Source organism: Artemia franciscana, chromosome 8, assembly GCF_032884065.1.
Source record: "Artemia franciscana chromosome 8, ASM3288406v1, whole genome shotgun sequence".
NCBI lineage: Eukaryota > Metazoa > Arthropoda > Branchiopoda > Anostraca > Artemiidae > Artemia > Artemia franciscana.
Genome location: NC_088870.1, coordinates 53,968,029 through 53,989,886, shown reverse-complemented (window position 1 = coordinate 53,989,886; position 21,858 = coordinate 53,968,029). Strand labels below are relative to the sequence as shown.

Sequence of the window (21,858 nt, the reverse complement as noted above, 5' to 3'; positions counted from 1 at the left end):
CTCTTTGGGGAGTTAGGGAGAGAGGTTAAATTCTAAAAAATTAGAAAAAATGAGGTGTTTTTAACTTACGAAGGAGTGATCGGATCTTAATGAAATTTGATATTTAGAAAGATCTTGTTCTTTAAAACTCCCCAGATCCGGTGACATTAGGGGATGCTGGAGGGGAAACCAGAATTTTCGGAAAACGTGAAAATCGAGGTATCTTACGAATGGGTGATCGGATCTAAATGAAACTTATACATGTATAGAACTATATATATATATATATATATATATATATATATATATATATATATATATATATATATATATATATATATATATATATATATATATATATATATATATAACTATAATGAAACTATACATATGTAGAAGAATCTTATGTCTCAGATGCTCCATTTTCAATTCGAATCGGATCCGGGTACATAGTGGGTTGGGCGGGGGAACAAAAATCTTGGAAAACGCTTAGAGTGGAGAGATCGGGATGCAACTTGATGGGAAGGATAAGAACAAGTTATAGCTACGTGATTGACATAATTGGAACGGATCCGTTTTCTTTGGGGGAGCGTGAGGTTGAAAATTGAGGTATTTTTAACTTAAGAACGGATGACCTTATCTTAATGAAATTTAATATTTAGAAGGAACTCATGTTTCAGAACTCTTATTTCAAATCCCGACCAGATCTGTTGACATTGGGGGGAGTTGGAGGGGGAAACCGGAAATCTTGGAAAACGCTTAGAGTGGAGATATCGGGATGAAACTTGGTGGGTAGAATGAGCAAATGTCGTAGATACGTGAATGATGTAACCGGACTGGATCCGCTCTCTTTGGGGGAGTTAGGGGTTGGGGTTCAGTGCTTTGGCGAGTTTGGTGCTTCTGGACGTGCTAGGACGATAGAAATTGGTTTGCGTGTTCGGGAGCTGCACAAATTGACTTGATGAAGTTGTTTTCCCGGATTCGACCATCTGGGGGACTGAAGGGAGAGGTAAAATTAGATAAATTGAGGTATTTTTAACTTACAAGTGGGTGATTGGATATAAATGTATTTTGATATTTAGAAGGACCTCGTGACTCAGAGCCCTTATTTTAAATACTGACCAGCATTAAGCCTCTGACTTTCCTTTTAAATCAATCTATTGATTCTTAGAATTTTGCTAGAGCTCATGTCATATGAGCTCTATGCAATTCCGATCTCGTCACAAGTGCCATATGAGCTCTCAGCTTTCTTTTTTCTTTTTTCTGAGGGGGGGGGGACTTTTGCAGGAATATTCAGTGGGAGGAAGGAACTTTCTATCGAGGAGGAGTCGGATTTTTCGACACTATTTAAAAATGAACAGAAATTAAATTAGGAAAAGATTGTTTCAACTGAAAGTAAGGAGCAATCTCATAAATTTAAACGAACAGAAAATATTGTGTATAGGGAAAAGATTGCCCCTCCTCAAAACCTCGTTCTTTACGCTAAATTTTGACGTGTCCGAATTCTTTAAGAACGACTCTTAAAACACAAGGACCGTTTAATTAGAGTAATAAAGCTCTTTAAAATTCCATAAAACACTTTAGTAAGTATAAAGAGTCTGCAACCAGACTTGAATTAAAATGGAATAGTTGTGTTGAGGTTCAGTACGCTCGGTTCTTCCATTACAATGGAAAATTTACCATATATTTATACTTATTAAAGTGTGTAAGTATCTTGAGGAGGGGTAACCATTTTCATAAATGTAATAATCTCTGCTCGTTTCAAGTTTTGATAATGCTCCTTACTCTCATTTGAAAAAAAATTGTATTTAATAATTTTCTAAACAGATAAAAATAGACCTCACCATTTAAAGTATATGATATAGATATACTATATGTGTCCTATCTTACAAAAAAACGTGGAGTATCCTGGTGCCTTTAGGCTATCAGGATATTTAGGATATTAGGCAATTATAATGTTTGGCTACTTAGGCTATATTTATGATAGCTTTAATGTTTACTAAAAGTCTCTGAGACTGAGGTTAAACTCAGAAACTGAGGATAGACGAGCAAAAGCACCAAACTGATTGATATCATAATAATATTTCAATTGGACGTCTGTAGTACTTTACTTCTACAGACGTAAAGCAAAATTGCTTTACTTCATTTAAATCAAAAGGTCATCTGTTGACTGTGAAATTTTTTTGAATGTTTTTAACTACAGTTATTCTGCACATCTTAAAGTAAAAAAACAAAATGTTTCCTTGCCATGTTTTATTCTCAACAGACCCAATTCTAGGCTTATACCAATTAATTTCTAACGAAGATAATTTCTTAAACCATTGGCCTTCTATGATATAAAGGAGAAACAATCAAAAGTGTTTTTTTAGGGCCAAACGAAAATGCTGAAAAAAAAAACACACAAACACATGATGGCAGATCAAACTTTTGAATTTTTTTTTACTTTTTTTTGCATTTTCCTTAAATAATTTTTTTTTTTGTTCGGAAGATGAGAGGCGATTATCCTCTGAAAATTTTCCATTTGTGTGTTTTTTGAGTATTTTCGTTTGACCTTAAAAAAAAATTTTTGATGATCGTTTCTTTGATCCATTTTTGATCGTTTTAGATATATAATATCTGACAAAGCGCCCATTTCTTAACTTAGCTTTTACTATGTGTCAATTCTCTCTTTTTTCTGATTTTGATCCTTTACCTTATTTTCAGTTGTTTTTAATTCTATTTGGTTTTGATTATGCAATTTTTGCGAATAGAGTATATTTATTTCAATTTGTTTTCACAAGCTACTCTGACAGAACTTTCTGAAGAAATAGAAGAAAAGCCAAGTGCTGGAGGGCTTACTTATATCAAAGAAAGTGAGAATGAAAGTGAAAGTGAGTCCGAAGATGAAGAGTCGAAAGTAGAAACAGCTGTCAGAAAAGATAGTGTAGAAGCTCTCAAGAAGAAGGTTTTGCTGCTAGAAAGGAAAATTAAGGAAGTGAGTACAAATAGTTATTATTGTGAATTAAATAGATAAATAATTTATTAAATAATAGTTACATTACAATATTTCGCTCATTATTTATATAAGATTTTCAAATAATTATTTATATAATATAAATAATACACTGTTAAATAAAAAACATAATACTTATTTAATTCCCATCAATCCTCATGGGACGTTTTGAGGCCGCTTCTTTCAAAATTTTGGATCAGTGCTGGATATGCTGTTTGGTCAGGCACAGTTCTGGATAGTTGGGTGATATGTTGCCTATCAAAGTTGTTAATCCTCTCTTACGAGGTCTTCCATCGTCGAAGCCCTTGGTCAACGCCCTTCAACACGCCCATCGAGCGAGATCTTGGGTTGTCGAATGGATTCCATTCTCTTGACGTGCCCAAACCGGCGTAGTTGCTGTCTATTAACTTTGTTTAGTTGGTTTGTTTTGTCTAGTGATTTTACTCTTCTACGGACTTCTTCATTTGTGACACGGTCAATGTATTTAATCTCTGCTATCCGGTGTAGGCATCTCATTTTGAATACAAGAAGGATTCGCTAGTCTTCATCTTTTATTGTCCATGTTTCACACCTATACAGAGCGATGGGTATGATCAGGCTGTTAAAAATGTGAGGTTTCAGATGACGACTAAAAAGATGAGGTTTGAGAGGACGATTTCCATAAATTTGTTAGTCTTCTTAAACTAGATCTGGCTAGGGCAAGGCAGCGTTTAATGTCGGTAGTGTGGCATTATCAGCCGTTAATAAACTACCAAGATAAAGAAATCGGTTGATTGTTTCTACTTGCTCCCCATCAGTTATTACAGAGGGGGGGGGAGAATAGTAATAGCATGCACCTGGTCTTTGTATGATGTAAACATGACTTATGTCTTATTTTTATTAATCTGCATCCTAAACGAATTCGTTGCTTTCGAAATGTTGTCTTCCCGTCTTTGGAGATTTTGGGGGGTCGTGGCTAGCTGGTCGGCATCATCAGCGTGCGCTAGTTTGTAGACTAGGATCTCACCTATTTTCGCCCCACACCCAATGGGTGTCAGGGCGAGAATAGCATGCAGGATTAGGTTGAACAGACATTGGGATATTATGCATCCCTGGATGATTTTAGAAGTTGTTGAGAATTTATTACAGGCCATCTTTTGTCAGAATTTGGCATGAACTTTTTGTACATGTCCTCAACGATTTTGACGATTTCGTCTGGGACACCATAGTGTTTTAAAATATGCCAAAGACATTTCCTCAATATGATGTCTAAAGCCTGTCGGAAATCAACGAATTGTTTATAGAGCTCTCTTTTAAACTCAATGTTGCGTTCCATCAGTTGGCACACAGTAAAGATTTGGTCAATAGTAGATCGTCTTGGTCGAAACCCAGGCTGATACTCGTCGACAACATGAGCGGTGATCGCTTGTATTCTCCGGAAGAGCATCTTAGTCAGGATTTTTTTTTTTTTTTTTTTTTTTTTTTTTTTTTTTTTTTTTTTTTTTTTTTTTTTTTTTTTTTTTGCTTGAGGTTCCTTTTAGGCTGACCTTGTTTGATCTTTAAATTTTGGCATTATTTTACTGAATTGAATTTTTTAATTTATTTAATTCAACTTTAATTACAAAATCTTATGAATTAAACTAGTTTCATTTCTCGTCTTACATTCTGACTAAATCGACAGCGGTAACAGTGCATTTCAGCCCTTGATGTGGTCTTGCTATCCCCTATTATCGGTAGTGGGCTAATTCACCGAATTTTGAATGTTAAAGCTCCACGTGATGGGCTTATTTAAACCTAGGGGCTATTTTGTATCCTGTAAGGTGCATCTGAGTGTCTCAAGACTTTTTTGAAGACTTCACAAATTCTACTTTCGGTTAGATGGGCGAGCAGTGATTCATAAAGCAACACTGGTCGTATTTTATTTACTAAACTTGCCTTATTCTATTAAAGCGTTGTTTACTCCTACAAACAGACCAGATTCTTCTGAGAACAAAGAAAAACAGCCTTTGTAATAGACCCCGACAACGCACCGCTAGTGAAAGACGCGCCTTTATCGAGAAATATTTTCGCGGTGTGCCGGTTTGCCACCTGTACCGTTGACGCGCCAATGTACCGCCGGTCTATCTGTATTTACCCTTACGTTTTTACAGTAACCTGTTGATTTCGGTCTACTAAGTAACCTAGCGTGCTACATAACTTTGTAAAAGTTTATTGACATTGAATTCTTAGAGCTTAGAAACAGAGTAGGCAGTGGCGTAATTAGGGGGAACGCCCCCAGAGCCTCCCAGAAATTTGGGATGTTCTTTTAAAAAGTTTATTCTATCCCTTACTGCAATCCTCTTGATTTCTTACAGCATAGTTAGATAATTTATTCGAAATGGTTTGCAGCAATAAATATTTTCCCTTTACAGATCTTATTTTGCTTTTTTGCCTCTATTATTTTTACTTTTAGGATATATCTTACATCATGAACCATAATTTGTCATTTCCTCAGTTTTTCCATCCCTGTATTTCATTGTAAAAATTTTCTATATTTATTTGAATCTTGGACTAAGCTTTCCGTCTTTCAAGTGACTCAGTGTGCCATGAAGTGGTAAAATATTTGGAATGTAGAGGATTACAAACTTTCTTTTTCCGTAAATTGGGTCGAAGTAATGCAAAAGCAGTTTGAAAAGCAAATAACTTATTTTATGTCAGGAAAAAATTTTACTCTCTCAGTTTGAATTTGGCCGATTCGGAGAAACTATGAAAATGCATGTTAACGAATTTGTCATTTTACCATTTTTGTTCCAGAAAATTCACTTGGATTTCGAAAAAAAGAGAAGAATGTGATAAAAATCTTGTGCAAAATTCAGCGTTATGAGACACACTGGCTTGAAAGTTATGATACTGTGATCACTGGGGTTCATTGAGTACAACAAAAACACAGTGAAACACAATGAAAACACAGACATTGAGGGCAGCGAACGCTACCGTTTATTGAATAGGAAGCGATTAAAAAGTGTGAAAAAAGACTCTTGATAATACAGATTTTTAAAATTGTTGTTTTGTCGTGTTTTCCACAAATTTACATGTGTCATTGTGTAGTACACGCCCTTGGAGTTCTACAGGGCTCTTACAGACTCTTGTTTATTCGAATTCAAACGATACATCGCTTGGGGTGTTTTGAAAAGATTCGAAACTCGTTCCTAATAAGAAAATCAGTGTTAGCTGGCAGCAAACTACCCGAGAAAATCAATGGCGTGTCACAGCTTGCCACTGTTTTCCCTAAAAATCAGCTATTCGCCGCCGGAAAGAAAACCGACATGGTGTTGGGGTCTACTTCTTAATGTAATTTGTTTTAGAGAAAGCTGTTGTTTTTCTTTTTTTTTTTTTTTTTTTTTTGCTGAAAATGATGCTAATGGATATGACCAGGATATGACCTTTATGCAGACCTTAAAAACCAATAACTATTTTCCCTAGATAAAAGGTCCTTTATGGGATATATAGCCATAAATGGTGGCCACAAAGTAATATATAGATTTGTCCTTATAATTGACTTTTCAAATAATTAGTGGTAACGAACTGTAAGTAAGGAGTGGCTCAGCTCAATCATAACTGACACTTTTAAAAACAGAATTTTGTTAACAATATATACATGAAATGAAAAGTGGCTTTTCATACTTATTCAAAATATACTACGTTTATTAGGTTTAATGTTACCCATAAAAAACTACGAACCCAGAAAATTTACCCAATTTTCTAAAAAAGGGGAAAACACCCTGTGCAAATCAAGTTATCTTAATGAAAATCACACCGTCAGATTCAGCATACCTGAGAATTCTGCTGTAGATGCTTCTACATACATGAATGTGGAATTTTGCTTTTTTTTCGCTAGAAGAAGGATCACGGATGCATTTTCACTTTTTTTCTTTCTTTTTTATATCCCAAAAGATTGGAGGGTATTTAGCCTCCATACCATGCGCCTTTTTTTCAAGAGACATCTAGTCATGATTTTAAGATTGCAATTAGATTCAACATAGTTGATAGTTCCAATAACTATGTCTTTGCGGTATAAGTTCCCATAGTCCCTGGTGAAAGGGCTGTAAGTTACGCCATCTTCGCATTGTTCACATAGTCTGGTGCTATTTATTACTGGAGAGTTAAGCAGACTTTTGGAGAGTATCTTCTGTGATGATGATTTTCCAAAATAGTTTTTCCGTGGGGAGGAGATTTTCCATATTGTAATTTTTCAGGGGAAATTTTACACGAGAAGGAGGAAGGCAATTTCCTGTCATGATTTAAAAAAGATCAGAAATAATAAAATAAATCAAGTGAAAGTAAGGAGTAACTTTAAAGCTTAAATCGGACAGAAACTATTCTATGTATGAGAGGGGCCGCTCCATCCTCAACCCTCACTCTTTACGCGAAAGTTTTGATTTTTTGTCAAAAATTTTCAAGAAAGACAGCTCCCTTCATATATGGAATAGTTTGTTTTTTTAATCCTAAATATATTGGTATATTTTTCGAAGACCGTATTGCCTTTCTATGATGAAGAATTAGTGGTTTAAATAGGGATAAGTCCTTTTACTAACAATGAAAATAAATACAAATCATTGAGTTTAACACTTTAGTTTGTCTGCTGATGACGATCACTTACATTTGATCAAAATATACAGAACTTTTGTATCTATTTTCACTGTCTAGTAAAAGGAATTATCCTTATTTCAGCTTTTATTTGTTTCTTAATATATTGACTTGGTTTTGCTTATTTTAGATGGAAGAAGAAAACGAAATCCTTGAAATTGACTTAAGAGAAGAGATTAGCAAAGAATATGAGGATATATTCGCTCAACGAGAAAAAGCCTTCACAGAATATGTGGAAGAGGTAAGTTCAATTTGAGTGTAGAGTACAGCTTAACCATAAAGCCCCATTCACAAAGGTATTTAGCTAGGTATGCAATATATAAGCATAATAATTATCGACGTGTCATAATTTGCTTTTTCTTGTGCGAGCAGTCCCAAATGGGAGCCGGTGTCTACCCCTCCCCGGAAAATACCCGCCCACCGAAAATACTCCAAGTGATTTGTCTCAATTGATGGTCTCTAGACACTGATTTGTAAATAAGCAGGCATGAGAACGTTTGACCACATGGGTTGAGTTTTGACTCCTATAAAAAGTTCTATAAAAAGAATGGTTTTGTTTATCGTATTTGCGAAAAGTGTATTGACTTTATATTTTAACAACACACTGCAATACTATTAACTAGAACATCTAAGTAAACATGAGCGTAAAGATAAATCTCGATCGGCATCGTTGTACAGAGCGAAATTGAAAACTATAGACAGTTAACCTTGATATTGGGTAGTCATGCAATTCTACCTCCTCATAAAATTGCATATTTGATAGTATTAATAAATGGAAACATTTTTTTGTAATTTGAATTCTTCTACCTACGTTGACTAAAGTACAAAAATATGAAAGTGAAATCAATGTTTGAAAGTATATATGTATGTATGTGAGGTATGTATGTATATATTATAATATGTGTGTATATACGAAAGTATGGCTGTATGCATGTATATATGTATGTGCGTGTAGAAGTATTTAAATTTATGAATGAAAGTATAAATAAAGTATGAAAATAAAATCTGATTATTTGAATTTTGTAAAGTGGAAAATTACACAGCCATATAAATCTTCAAAATTAAAATAAATCATATACATATTTATATGTATATATATATATATATATATATATATATATATATATATATATATATATATATATATATATATATATATATATATATATATATTATAAAAACAAAGAAAAATATCTTTAAAAATCTGGAATAGTCAACAATTCAGTTTTTTTTTTTTTGAAAAATAACTCTAATTGCATTTAATGCGGTTTTGGTAGTACTGCGGTTTGGGTAGTGCCCAATTAAAAAAAAAAAAATGTACTTGGGTTTAGATCAGCAAAAAGGCAGGTAAAAATATTAGGGACCAAATAGGTTAAGAGAGTTCTTGCACGAATCGACGGATTGTTACTAATTGAATTATTGCCGAAGGAAAGTGCTGGTAAATTTAAAAATAATGTTTTGCCTAATTGTTTGAACACTCCAGTATGGCAACACTGACGAAAATATGATACTATCCTATAAACTTCATAATTTTGAAGCAAACCAAGAAGTATTTTAGTAATTTGTTCTTTTCATGTGCGAATAGTCGCAAGGGTCCAGGGCTCAAAAAAGGTTTTTAATTTGATGTCCTTGGTTCTGAAATTCTTTTTCACTTGGTTATATATTTGGCCTTCGTATTCATTGGTTTTTGTCTTTTTATGCATTGAAATGTGCTAAATCCATCCAACATTTATCTTTTTCTTCTTCTTTTTATTGAAAATATCCACAAGTCTGTTTCTGGGGACCCAGTTTTTTTCGCTCGGTTTTGTTTTTGTTATATTTAGTGTAAAATAAATGATGATTATCAGCTAAATAATTGTTTTTCATCTTCGAAGATAATTTAGAAAACGTAGAGAAACTCCCTAGCTGAATTTCGCCTTATATTTTTTTGCTTAATATCTTTTTTTGTATTAATTTGTGTTGATGTTGTTTTGTTTTATTTTTATGGCACTTGGTATTTACCAAGTGACATATAGCTATCGCAAATACTGTCGGTCTGTCTCGGTTTTGCTAGTTTGGGTACTTTTAGATAAGCTAACACGATGAAATTTGGCAGGTGTATCAAGGACCAAACTAGATTAAATTAGAAGTAGTCCTTTCTCTGATTTGACTATCTGGGGGGAGTGGGGGACGGTTAATTCGGAAAAATTAGAAAAAATGAGGTATTTTTAACTTACGAAAGGATAATCGGATCTTAATGAAATTTGGTATTTAGAAGGATATCGTGTCTTAGAGCTATTATTTAAATCCCGACCGGATCCGGTGACATTAGGGGGAGTTGGGGGGGGGACCTGAAATCTTGGAAAACGCTTAAAGTGGAGGGATTGGGATGAAGCTTGGTGACAAAAATAAGCACAAGTCCTAGATACGTGAGTGACATAACCGAAACGGATCTTCTCTCTTTGGGAGAATGGGGGGGGGGGCTAATTCAGAAAATTAGAAAACTCAGGTATTTTTAACTTGCGAACAAGTGATCGGATTTTAATGAAATTTGATATTTAGAAGGACCTTGTAACTCACGACCTCTTATTCTAAATCTTGGCCGGATTTATTGTCATTGGGAGGAGTAGTTGGGGGAGGAACCAGAAATCTTGGAAAACACTTAAAGTGGAGAGATCGGGATGAAACTTGGTGGGAAAAATAAGCACTTGTCCTAGATACGTTATTGACATAACTGGACCGGATCCGCTCTCTTTGGGAGAGTGGGGGGGGCACCTAATTCGGTAATTCGGATAAATTAGAAAAAAATGAGGGATTTTTAACTTACGAGCGGGTGATTGGATCTTAATAAAATTTAATATTTAGACGGAGCTCGTGTCTCAGGGCTCTTATTTTAAATCTCGACCGTATCTGGTGGCATCGAGGAGAGTTGGAGAGAGAAAGCGAAATCTTGGAAAACGTTTAGAGTGGAGGGATCGTAATGAAACTTAGTGGGAAGAAGCTCTTGGCTCTTTCGACCTTGTCACAAGTGCCATATGAGCTCTTGGCTCTTTCGACCTCGTCACAAGTGGCACATGAGCTCTTTGCTCTTTCGACCTCGACACTAGTGCCATATGAGCTCTTGGCTCTTTCGACCTCGTCACAAGTGCCATATGAGATCTTGGCTCTTTCGACCTCGTCACAAGTGCCATATGAGCTCTTGGCTCTTTCGATCTCGTCACAAAAGTGCCATATGAGCTCTTGGCTCTTTCGACCTCGTCACAAGTGCCATATGAGCTCTTGGCTCTTGGCTCTTTCGACCTCGTCACAAGTGCCATAGGGACTCTTGGCTCTTGTTATTTATGTATTTTTTTTATGGTTTTGTTTTAGTATGGTTTAATCAAAACTTTCGTAGGACATTCTAAGTTTAGATCCGAGGAGCGTCAGAAGAAAATCTTAGGTTTTTTTCTTTTTTTTGATTCTCAATGTATTTATGTATAATCTTCATAATCTTCAGCCATATAAATCTTCAAAATAATTAATATTTTAGAAAAAATTTATGTTTTGAAAAAAGTTTTTTTTTTTTTTTGATTCTTAATGATTTATGTTTTATAAATTTCAAGCTTCAAGAAAGAGCCGAGGAAACAGCAGAAAACCGTTTACGATCGCAGCAGGAATTCATGAAGAAAAGGAGAGAGGATCCTGTAGCTAATGAAAACCTTGTGAAGGAAAATCAAGCATTGAAGGTATCCCCTCCCTTTTTGTTTCTTATAATTATTCATCATTCGTCCTGCTTGGGCATAAAGTTTGTCTTTTTATATTGAAGAGTTTTTAGGTTAAGAGTTTTGTTAATATTTTTGGGTTCCAGATTATAAACAAAAGTTGTTTACTAATTTTTTCTTTTATTGGGATGGATTTGCCAAACAGTGCGGTAAATAATCCCATCTTGGACGTGACCATATTCCGGGCACAACTGCGACCAGTTCTGAAAATGGTAAAAATTAGTTTTATGGAAGTATTGGTAAGATTGACGTGGCCGCATTTCTGACTATAGCGGAATTTATTGTCCAAAGAGTAGAGTAAATTATCGTATCTCGGACGTGACTGTATTTCTGGCATAATTGCGGTCAGTTTGGACGATCGCAAGCGTCGGTTTTTGTGGGATTAAAATTGATGCGATGGCATTTCTGACAATGACACAGTTTTTAGCGTGATATTGTAGTATAGTATATTAAAACCTGAATATTTGATATTCAGGTTTTATTAAATTGCAAAAAATTGTTTAGATTCTTAAAACTGTTAAGAGGTTGTGGCTCTGCAATATTTTCTTTGATCATACTTTTTGCTCTTGTTTCTTTTCTTTTTCTTTTTTTTTACTCTATCTTTATACTCTTTTTGTGTACATAGATTATAAATACGTTAATTAATGTTAAGTTTCAAAATTCATATAATCCTATAAAATGTCTTAGAACCTGGAAACTGAATGTGTCTTCTTAAAAGTATTTTCAAAAAGGGCAGGTATAGTATAGCTTAGGACAAAAAGGTTTTTTAAAAGGTGAGAATCAAATAGGAAAATCAAATTTATGTAATTAAATTCCGTATTCAATGATCTTTCTAAATATAATAACCACTCCTGATTTCACTAGGTCCCATATAACTGCATTAAATTTTTGTCATTCCTTGCTGGCACTGCGGAGAGAACTAGACAATTTCCAATGAACTGTCCACAGGATCATATAGGACATTTTTTTTAATTTGGACTTCAAGGGGTTTGCCCCCCCCCCCCCGTCACCCTCCAAGGTTTTTGTCATATCTGCAAAATAAAAGAAAACATATAAACTTGCAAAAGAAGCAATACGTATCCAGGGATATTTATTCTTTTTGCAAGCCCCTCAAAAATTCTTTCGGTAAATTTCATTATATAACTTGGGTGAGAAATCCGTAGAAATCTAGTAAATTTAGAATTCTTGAAAGGAAGGGGGACTGTTAGGCCCCAATTCTCCTGCCCCTGCATACGTCCCTGATAAACCCCTTCGAATTTTGAATTGGGAGGAAGGGGGCAAAAAAATTCTTTGGTCCTGATAAAAAAGTAAAGCTACGTTTTTTCTTTGTTTATAGCTGTCGTTGACAGGCTTTGCTGCTAGTTTCTAGTAGTAATCGCACATTTATTATCAAAAAAATTTACAGAGACAAAATCAATTGGTAGCACACCAAAAGCGTCGCTTGCGAGGGAGTGTTATTAACAAAAAATAGAAGAGAAAAAAATAAAACAAAAAGCAAAAACAAGTTAATCTATAATAAGTAGAAGGGTGAAATCGTGTACCGAAAAGAAAACTTACATCAATAATTCATACATAATAAAACAACATAATATCATAATCCCGAAGCAAAAAAAATTATAAACAATTATTATCAAATTTAATTCCATCAATCTCAGTCTGTTTCGAATGTATACTTGCCAAGCGACCCCACACGCAGCTCAGATTTGAAATGACTAATGGGTAATTCCTTGGTTCTTGGGACAAGCGTATTCCACAGCTTAGCCTCTCTGTAAATAACTGAAAAAGCAGCCCTACCTGAAACTAGGCCAGGAACCTCAATATCTCCACTTGTCCGAGTTCCGTGATAATGGACGTTGGACCTTTCCCGAAATATTCCGGTAAAACAGTCTGGAAGGCACCCATGATAATACTTTTACATAAAAACCAGTGTATAAAAATCACGCAATCCAGCTGCAAGCATCATATTAATTATACTGTATTCATTATTAATTATAAAAATTATAGTATATTATTATATTATTATAGTATATTATTAATTATCATATTAATTATACTGTGTTCATTATTAATTATAAAAATTATAGTATATTATTATATTATTATAGTATATTATTAATTATCATATTAATTATACTGTGTTCATTATTAATTATAAAAATTATAGTATATTATTATATTATAATAGTATATTATTAATTATCATATTAATTATACTGTGTTCATTATACTATATTAATTGACCTGACCAAATTCCGGTTCTCTATTCCACAAAATGATCTAATGGTACTATTCTGCAGTATGCGGATTGGGCAAAGTATTGAGGGGAAAGTACCAAGCCATACAAACGAACAATACAAAAGATTCGGATGTATCAGAGAAAAATATAATAACCGTATGCATATGAAGGAAAACAATGTTTTAATTTACGGATAATCCCTAAATTCCGCGGTAATATTTTACTTATAGCTTTTACATGGTACTTAAATCATAAGTTCTTGTCAATAATAATCCAAATTGTTATTTAGTTTTTTTTAGTTAATTAAACTAGTTATTAGTTTTAGCTTGTTTTTAAATATCAGATTATTACGATCTGTTATTTATTTTCCTATAAAACTTTGACAAAATCCACGTGTTTTGGTGTTGCCTTTGCAGTGGGTCATTGCAGACGCTGCAAACTCTAGCGATAGGCTGTATGAAAACAAAAGGAAAAATCACTTGGGTTTGCGACCAGATTCTGATGAAGCACTGTAGTATCAACCGACAAATTTCCATGCATTTTATGTGATAAGCGGTGAGGTTCTCGGTGCAGTGAATTGATGGTTTTGTGGACATTCAGGTATCACTTGATGAGGGATATACCCAAACTAATCAAAGTCTGTCTTTACTACATATCATTTACGCTTTCTGGTAGCGTTGACGAGTATTCGAGTATTCAAAGGCCATCGCTGAGCTCGACAACTTAGTGTATTTTTATCAGTGGTCATTCATCTTCTTCAAGACTGGGAGACATAGCATCTGCTTCTTCGCCATGAATACTATCCTCTGTCTCCTCTATCACTATCAGTATAGTTTCATAAACATCTTCATGTTTGATAGATGGTATGTATTTTCACTCTGTCATCATCTTTAAGATCAGAGTGCTCCTCATCTCTTTCTAGTAATTTGAGGATCTACTCCTTGGATAGTTGTCTCTGCCTCTGCCTATACTAATTTGAACCCTAGCAACCGAAAGGTGAATTAGTAATTACACTTACCCTCGCTTATAATGAGTGCTCAGAAATGATCTGCTGGGGATCAGATTAAGCCGTGAAGTCCAGGTTAATGATTTTGATTTCGCAGCCGAGATAGTAGACGAGTTAGAGTTAAGAAAAAACCAGCTTCAAGAATTACTAGACGAGGTCACGGTTAAAGCATCTTAACCTACTAGTGATAGAAAACCAAATGCAGAGAAAACCAAGTGCAACAATTGACTCTCCTCTGTCTGTAAATGGGGCAACTAAGATGTTGAACAAATTATCCAGTTCAAATACCTGGAAAGTATCATCGAGAACACAGCTCGACAGTGAGAGGAATACTCACCAGAATAGGATAGGCAAATGGTGCCTTTAGCATCCTACATCAAGTTCGGGGATCTCAGAGATTTTCTCTGCACCTGAAGCCACGCCTTTTCAAACGCAATTTAATGCCATTAGATAATATAAGTTATTTATTTCGAAAGAAACTCTAACATAAACCCTCAAAGGGCCGAATTCGGACTTTGGAGTCGACAAATCACATGGTTGCACTAAAACTGGCAAAAATTCGAAAAACAACAATGAAAAAGAAAATTTATAATGAATAATGATTTATAATCAGTAATTAAACTGTAATAAGTCAATTCAAAATTTAAAAAGATAAAAACTGGTAAAGCTAACCTTAAACAAATACAAGTCAGAAAAAGAATTCAGAGGGACATTAAAAAAGCGGAAGGGGGGGGGGGGATATATATATATATATATATATATATATATATATATATATATATATATTAAAAGGAAACTAAAAAAGTGCCAATAATTTAACTGCATACTATAAATAAAAGGGCTAAAAAGATAAAAATGGTCAAAAAGGGGGGGGGGGGTCAAAAATAATGAATAAACACAAAAAAGAGAACGAAATATAAAATACATAATATTTAAAAGGGAAACTAAAAAAAGAGGGAGTGAAACAAGCAAATGGGTGCAACAAGCTGGGTAGCACCATCAGCCAATAAACAAAGAGAGAAGAAAAAGGAGAGTTTAGTGGAATATTTTATTAATTTTTTCTGTGATGAAGGGAATAAAAGTTTACTTATATCTGGAAGTAATGCAGCGAATGGGGACAAAATAACGATGAGCTCATAAACAGCTAGAAGCGGCCGTAATCTGGATTGGGAGTGACGTTTGGGGAAAAGACTTGCCGTCCAAGGGTTTATTAATGTATATTTTGCAAAAGAGGCACAACGTAACCTTCCTTCATTCAAGGGTTTCCAAACTAGCTTTTTTAGGAGCGGAAAGGCACCTTGCCTTCTTTGAAAATTATTCGCAAGGTTCTTTTTTGGATGGGCAAATTTCTTTTCTGGGGTGGGCAAATGCCCACCCCAGATTTTTCAGGGGGGCCCAAGCTTCTACCGCAAAGGGCCCTTTGCTGGCCATAATAATCCATTATGTCCAACATAATCCATTCTGTCCAATTGATTTGAAATTACTGCACGCCTATTACTTTCACTTACGTATTGTTTACTTAAATAAGAAAGTTTCTCGCTGAGGAGGGCCAGCCTTTAGTCTGGTTGAATTTTCCACTTTCAGTTTAATCACTTAACCTCGTTGATTATGATCTTTGATGTTATAATTAATCTCAGAGGTCAGTGTGGCTGAGTTCCACATTGGGTTACAGTACATATCCATGCAACACACGGGTGCTGAAAATGAGTTTTTACTTAGAATATTCGATCGATGTGCTGCCAAAACTCGCATTTTTTTCTTACGTGAAAGTTGGGGGGGGGCAAAATGGAGTTCATGCCCACCCCAAGATTTGGCCCAAATGGCGCCTCTGACATTTTCCGATTCTTCGCGAGAGATACCAAGGTGCTAAATTGGACAAGCATATTCGAGATGTGGGCCGACAAAAGACTATGGATGATGTCTTTAGCACTTTAAATTTGAAGAAAATGTGACGCCAAGTAGTTCAAATGAGGACACAGAAGTTTCAGGAGGGATAGGATTAAGAAAACAGAGCGAGGATTTGAGGAAACAAATCGGCATTATCATGGACTTAGAGGGGTTTACTGTCATGTCTAAATCCAAGGCCTCATCTACAATTTCATTGAGGATACTCATGTGTCGCTTATTAAATTCCTGAAGCAAGTTTCAACAACCGTTAGGTCATTAACAAATTTCCATCGGTAATGAAATTCCTTCGCGAGGCTGTTAACCATGACTGAAAAGAGGAGGGGACCTAGGACAGTCCCTTGGGGTATACCATAGTAGACAAGGAGAGGATTCGAATAATGATTCTGGTATTTGACACCCTGCGAACTATTTGTTAAGAAGGTGGCAACCAATTTCACCAGTAACGGATCAAAATTGAACTCGCTGACAAGTTTCTCAATTAAAATAATGTGGTTAAGAAAAGCAAATTCATTCTGAAGGTCAATGGAAATTAAATTAAGCCAGGAATTAGGCTTTTTGAGGATTTTCTCGACGTGGTCAATAAGAGAAACGAGGTAGTGGGAAATAGAAGTGGATTTTATGTTCCCAAATTGAATCAGGTCGGTAAGAGGTAAGATTTTTTCCTTTAACCAATGTGCAAGGAATCCTTCATAAAGTTTCGAGAAAATAGGAGTAAGAGTAATAGGACGAACGCCTTCAACACCAGGCTTTCCGTTTTTCTTTTTCAAAGGGGTTATGAAATCATGTTTCCAAATTGTTGGAATTCGCCTAGACTCGGTAATCTCGTTCAACAGGAAAGACAAGGGCTTAGAAAGGAAGTCACCATAGGTACTAATAAGAGGAAATGGTATGTCCAAAGGACAAGGACTTATTTTTCTTAGTTTTTCAATTCTTCTATTTATCTCAGATGGGGAAGAAGGGGATAGGGCTCCTGTTGGTAATTGGCCGGTCTATGCTTGAAGGCTCTGGACAATGGAGGCGAGAAATTTATTTAGTTTATTGGCAGTAACATCAGGGGGTTCGGGTAGGTCGAGGTCAAGCTGCTCAAGCCTCCTATCTCACAGCTTTTTAACCTTGGAATACCAATTTTTTGGTGAATTATTGAGCGATTCTTCGACCTTATTTTTATAGTACGATCGTGCCAATTTACGAATTTTTCTTTTAATTGATTTTCTGAGTTTATTGTCTTCATCCAGTTTACCATTTTTGAAAAGCTTCACTAATTAGAAAAGTTTCTATTTAGTGTGTTTATAGTTTGATTAATAATTGTTTTATCACTAGAGCACCTTTTAAATCTTTTTTCAGGGAAACAAATTTGATATTTATCAATTAGTTTTTTGTGGAACGTAGCCATTTTCTCATCAAGATATTTTAAACTTTAAATATCAGGCCAATCTTCAGTATTCAGCCACATACCAAAAGAAAGAAGACCAGAATTTTGAAAAGGGCGATAAGTGCCATAAGCTACTGAGAAAAAATGCTTAAAATGTGAGGAGGGGGATAAAAAAATCGAAAGATGATAGCTCCCACCTAATGGGGGGGGGGCAAAGACAAGGGGGAGGGGGTTGTAAAAATTATACATATTAGCTAAAATAACATCAAGAGAGGTATTTTCCGGAGTCATTCGTATTTTAACAATTTGCTTTACTTTAAGTGAGGAGCAAAAAGAATTCATTTTAAGGTCGTTGGCATCGCCAACTAAAAAAAGGGGTACTTAGAAATAACAAAATCAGCACTTGTCTGCAATTGCTGGATGAATTTCCGTTTTGAATCGATATTTTGATTTGGGGAGTAATAGAAAACAGCTATTGCAATAATATTAAATGGACGATGGAGTACTTTTAGTCTAATACTTAGCCAGATGATTTCATCATACTCGGATAAACTAGGGACTCGAATAACCTTTGGGTAAAGATTACTCTTAGTAAAGAACAAAACACCGCCACCTTTTTTCTCCGAGTGGGTGATCTAAAGGACATTTATAAACTCTTGAGTTTAGAGATTAATAAACTCGGAATAATTTGTCAGGCGTCATTATGCTTTGGAGAAGAAGGGTATGAGAAGGATTTAACTGGGGGTTTTAGAGGTGAGGGTGGTCAGGGATTTGGACGAAACATGATGAGGAAGGTGCAACTTGTTTCCAGTTGACGGGAAGTGAGAACAATTAGGATTTATTACAAGACAATTATTGAATGCAAAAACTCTCAGACCTGAGTCTCGTTGACAGGGTAGACACGAGGGATAAAACAAATGGACTGGAGGTGAGGTTTCGTGGAGATAGTGTAAGAAGGAGTCGAATTGGGAGGGTTTTTGATAGAGCGGAAAGGGGGAGATGGGAAGGTAAGAAGGTGCTGGGAAAGGGAAGTGAGATGGGAACTTTCTGGGAGAAGGTAGGTCTGATTTACTTTGGAAAATGATGGGTGGAGTCCCGAATAAGTCAACAACATCTTGGGCGCATGGAGCGGATATGATATGCAATGGGGTTTGTGATTCGGAGGGATATGAGTAAAAGGGGATTATGGTAGGGTTTGGGTGTGATGGTGATTTGACTGGCAGTGAGTAAATTTCTGGACTGGAGGGGCGTTTCGCTAAGGTTAGGAGGGAGGTAATAAGAGGTATATAATAAGGGAGGAAAGGGATCCGTAGTGTTGCCTTAAGAAAGGGTCCTACCAGTGTGGAATCTTTGACCTGGAATCTTTTTTTTTTTTTTTTTTTTTTTTTTTTTTTTTTTTTTTTTTTTGCAACATGAAAGAGGGAACATAAATATGCAGGTTATCACACCCGAAAAAATGCCCGCTTGATGCTAACTTACATAAAAGAACATGGACAAAATTACACTTTGCTTTAGAACACTTGCCAGTAAAGTAAAGTAAAACGACATAAGTAAAGTAAAGAAAGTAAAGTAGACATAAGACATAAGAAATTAAAGTAAAGTAAAAACAACATAAGTACAATAACGAGCACTTCTTTTGGGTTTCACGTGTTATGTAAACCAGAGCTAAGAGCTCATATGGCACTTGTGACGAGATCGGCTTAATGCCGTTCGGGATTTAAAATAAGAGCTCGGAGTCACGAGGTCCTTCTAAATATCAAAATTCATTAAGATCCGATCACCCACTCGTAGGTTAAAAATACCTCAATTTTTCTAATTTTTCCTCTGACTTCAGCCCCTCAGATCGAATCGGGGAAACTGACTTTATCAAGTCAATATGTGCAGTTCCCTGACACGCCTACCAATTTTCATCGTCCTAGCGCTTCCAGAAACATTAAACTCGCCATAGCACTGAACCCCACCCCATGACTCCCCAAAGAGAGTGGATCTAGTCTGGTCACGTCAATCACGTATCTACAACATTTATAAGCGTTTTCCAAGATTTTTGGTTCCCCCTCCAACCCTCTATGTCCCTGGATCCGATTCGAATTGAAAATGGAGCATCTGAGACATAAGATTCTTCTATATATCAAGTTTGATTGAGATCCGATCATCCATTCGTAAGATACCTCGATTTTCACGATTTTCCAAGAATTCTGGTTTCCCCCTCCAACTCCCCACGATGTCACCGGATCTGGTCGGAATTTAAAATGAGAGTTCTAAAGCACAAGATCCTTCTAAATATCAAATTTCATTAAGATCTGATCACCCATTCGTAAGTTACAAATACCTCATTTTTTCTAATTTTTCCGAATTACCCCCCCCCCCCCAGCCCCAAAACAGAGAGCGGATCCAGTTCGGCTATGTCAGTCACGTATCTTGGACTTGTGCTTATTCTTCCCACCAAGTTTCATCCTAATATCTCCGCTTTAAGTGTTTTCCAAGATTTCCGGTTCCCCCACAACTCCCCCCCCTTAATGACTCTGGATCCGGTTGGGATATAAAGTAAGAGATCTGAGTTACGAGATCCTTCTTAATATGAAATTTCATTAAGATCCGATCCCTCCTTCGTAAGTTAAAAATACCTCATTTTTCCTAATTTCTAGGAATTAACCCTCCCCCCAACTACCCTAAAGAGAGTGGATCCATTCCGGTTATGTTAATCACGTATCTAGGATTTGTGTATTTTTTCCACCAAGTTTCATTCCGATCCCTCCACTCTAAGTGTTTCCAAAGATTTTAGGTTCCCCCCCCTCCCCCGGTGTCACTGGATCCGGCCGAAATTTAAGATAAGAGCTCTGAGACACGATATCCTTCCAAATATCAAATTTCATTAAGATCTGATCACTCCTTCGTAAGTTAGAAATAACCCATTTTTTCTAATTTTTCAGAATTACAACCCCCCCCCCTGTCTACCCCAAAGAGGGCGGATCCGTTCCGATTATTTTAATCACATATCTAGGACTTGTGCTTATTTTTCCCACCAAGTTTCATCCCGATCCCTCCACTCTAAGCGTTTGCGACGTTTTTAACCTACAGAATTTGCGATCGCCATATGTCACCTGGTAGATTCCAAGTGCCATAAAAGCGGGAACAAAATGGACGAGCTGCATTTCGTTTTTTGAGGTAATGGATAATAAATCTATGGTTATAGGGGTACTTTGGACCTAATTTGCAATTTCCTTGCTTAAAAAACTTGCAATTTTTATAACACTATTATCAGGAATACCTTTTTCCTGCAGCTTGCTTGGAACACGGTCATACCCAAAATCACATTTATATCATAATTTGGAAAAACCTGTCAAAATTATACTAGCACATTTGTGAATATTAGAAGGGAAGTCATTATTATTAGACAGATTCACTTCCGTACTGTCAAAATGAATTTGGGTATATGTGTTCTCAAGGTCAGGATTCTAATTAGGTTGAATCGAGGTGAGATTGAGGTCAGGTACAATTTCTGAACTTAGATTTGTATTGCTTTTAGTGGCTAAAATTAATGAACTTAATCCTCTGCTTCCTTCATTAATATTCATTGAGCTTTAAGACAATGCACTTTTTTGATGATTAGAGTCTAAAGTGTTATTTACCTTGACGCTGTCGTGACGGCTATCGTGACGGGCTATCGTGACGCTGTCTGTTTGAACAGATTTATACATGCTGCATTTAGTGACTTGGCACGATACGTGCGTTGAGTCTTCGGGAAGAAATTCAAGATCTTACGCTGGTGTGTGACAGGGGAAAGTGTAGGACCGACTGAACTAGGCAGCCTCATGAGGCATAAAATCCTACTTATGCAGCAAAAACATGGTATCTGAACCAAGAATAACAGTCCTACTGTTATAGTCCGACTGTTAAGAATAACAGTCCTACTTATGCAGCAAAAACATGGTACCTGAACCAAGAATAACAGTCCTGACTTTTGAAAAAAAAAAAAAAAACCGGCTGTGTCTTTGCAGAATACTGAATATCCACTGGCCA

At 35.8% G+C, this 21,858-nt stretch overlaps 1 protein-coding gene across 2 annotated transcripts in view; it reads left to right on the top strand.

Annotated features, from left to right (window-relative positions):
- LOC136030567 (kinesin-like protein KIF20B) overlaps nucleotides 1-21,858 on the top strand; it is a 106,223-nt gene that overhangs the window by 66,616 nt on the left and 17,749 nt on the right. For both annotated transcript variants that reach the window (XM_065709635.1, XM_065709634.1), the window contains exons 8-10: nucleotides 2,760-2,953; nucleotides 7,707-7,817; nucleotides 11,158-11,280. In XM_065709635.1, coding sequence (XP_065565707.1) covers nucleotides 2,760-2,953; nucleotides 7,707-7,817; nucleotides 11,158-11,280 — 428 coding nt within the window. The remainder of the gene's footprint in view (nucleotides 1-2,759; nucleotides 2,954-7,706; nucleotides 7,818-11,157; nucleotides 11,281-21,858) is intronic.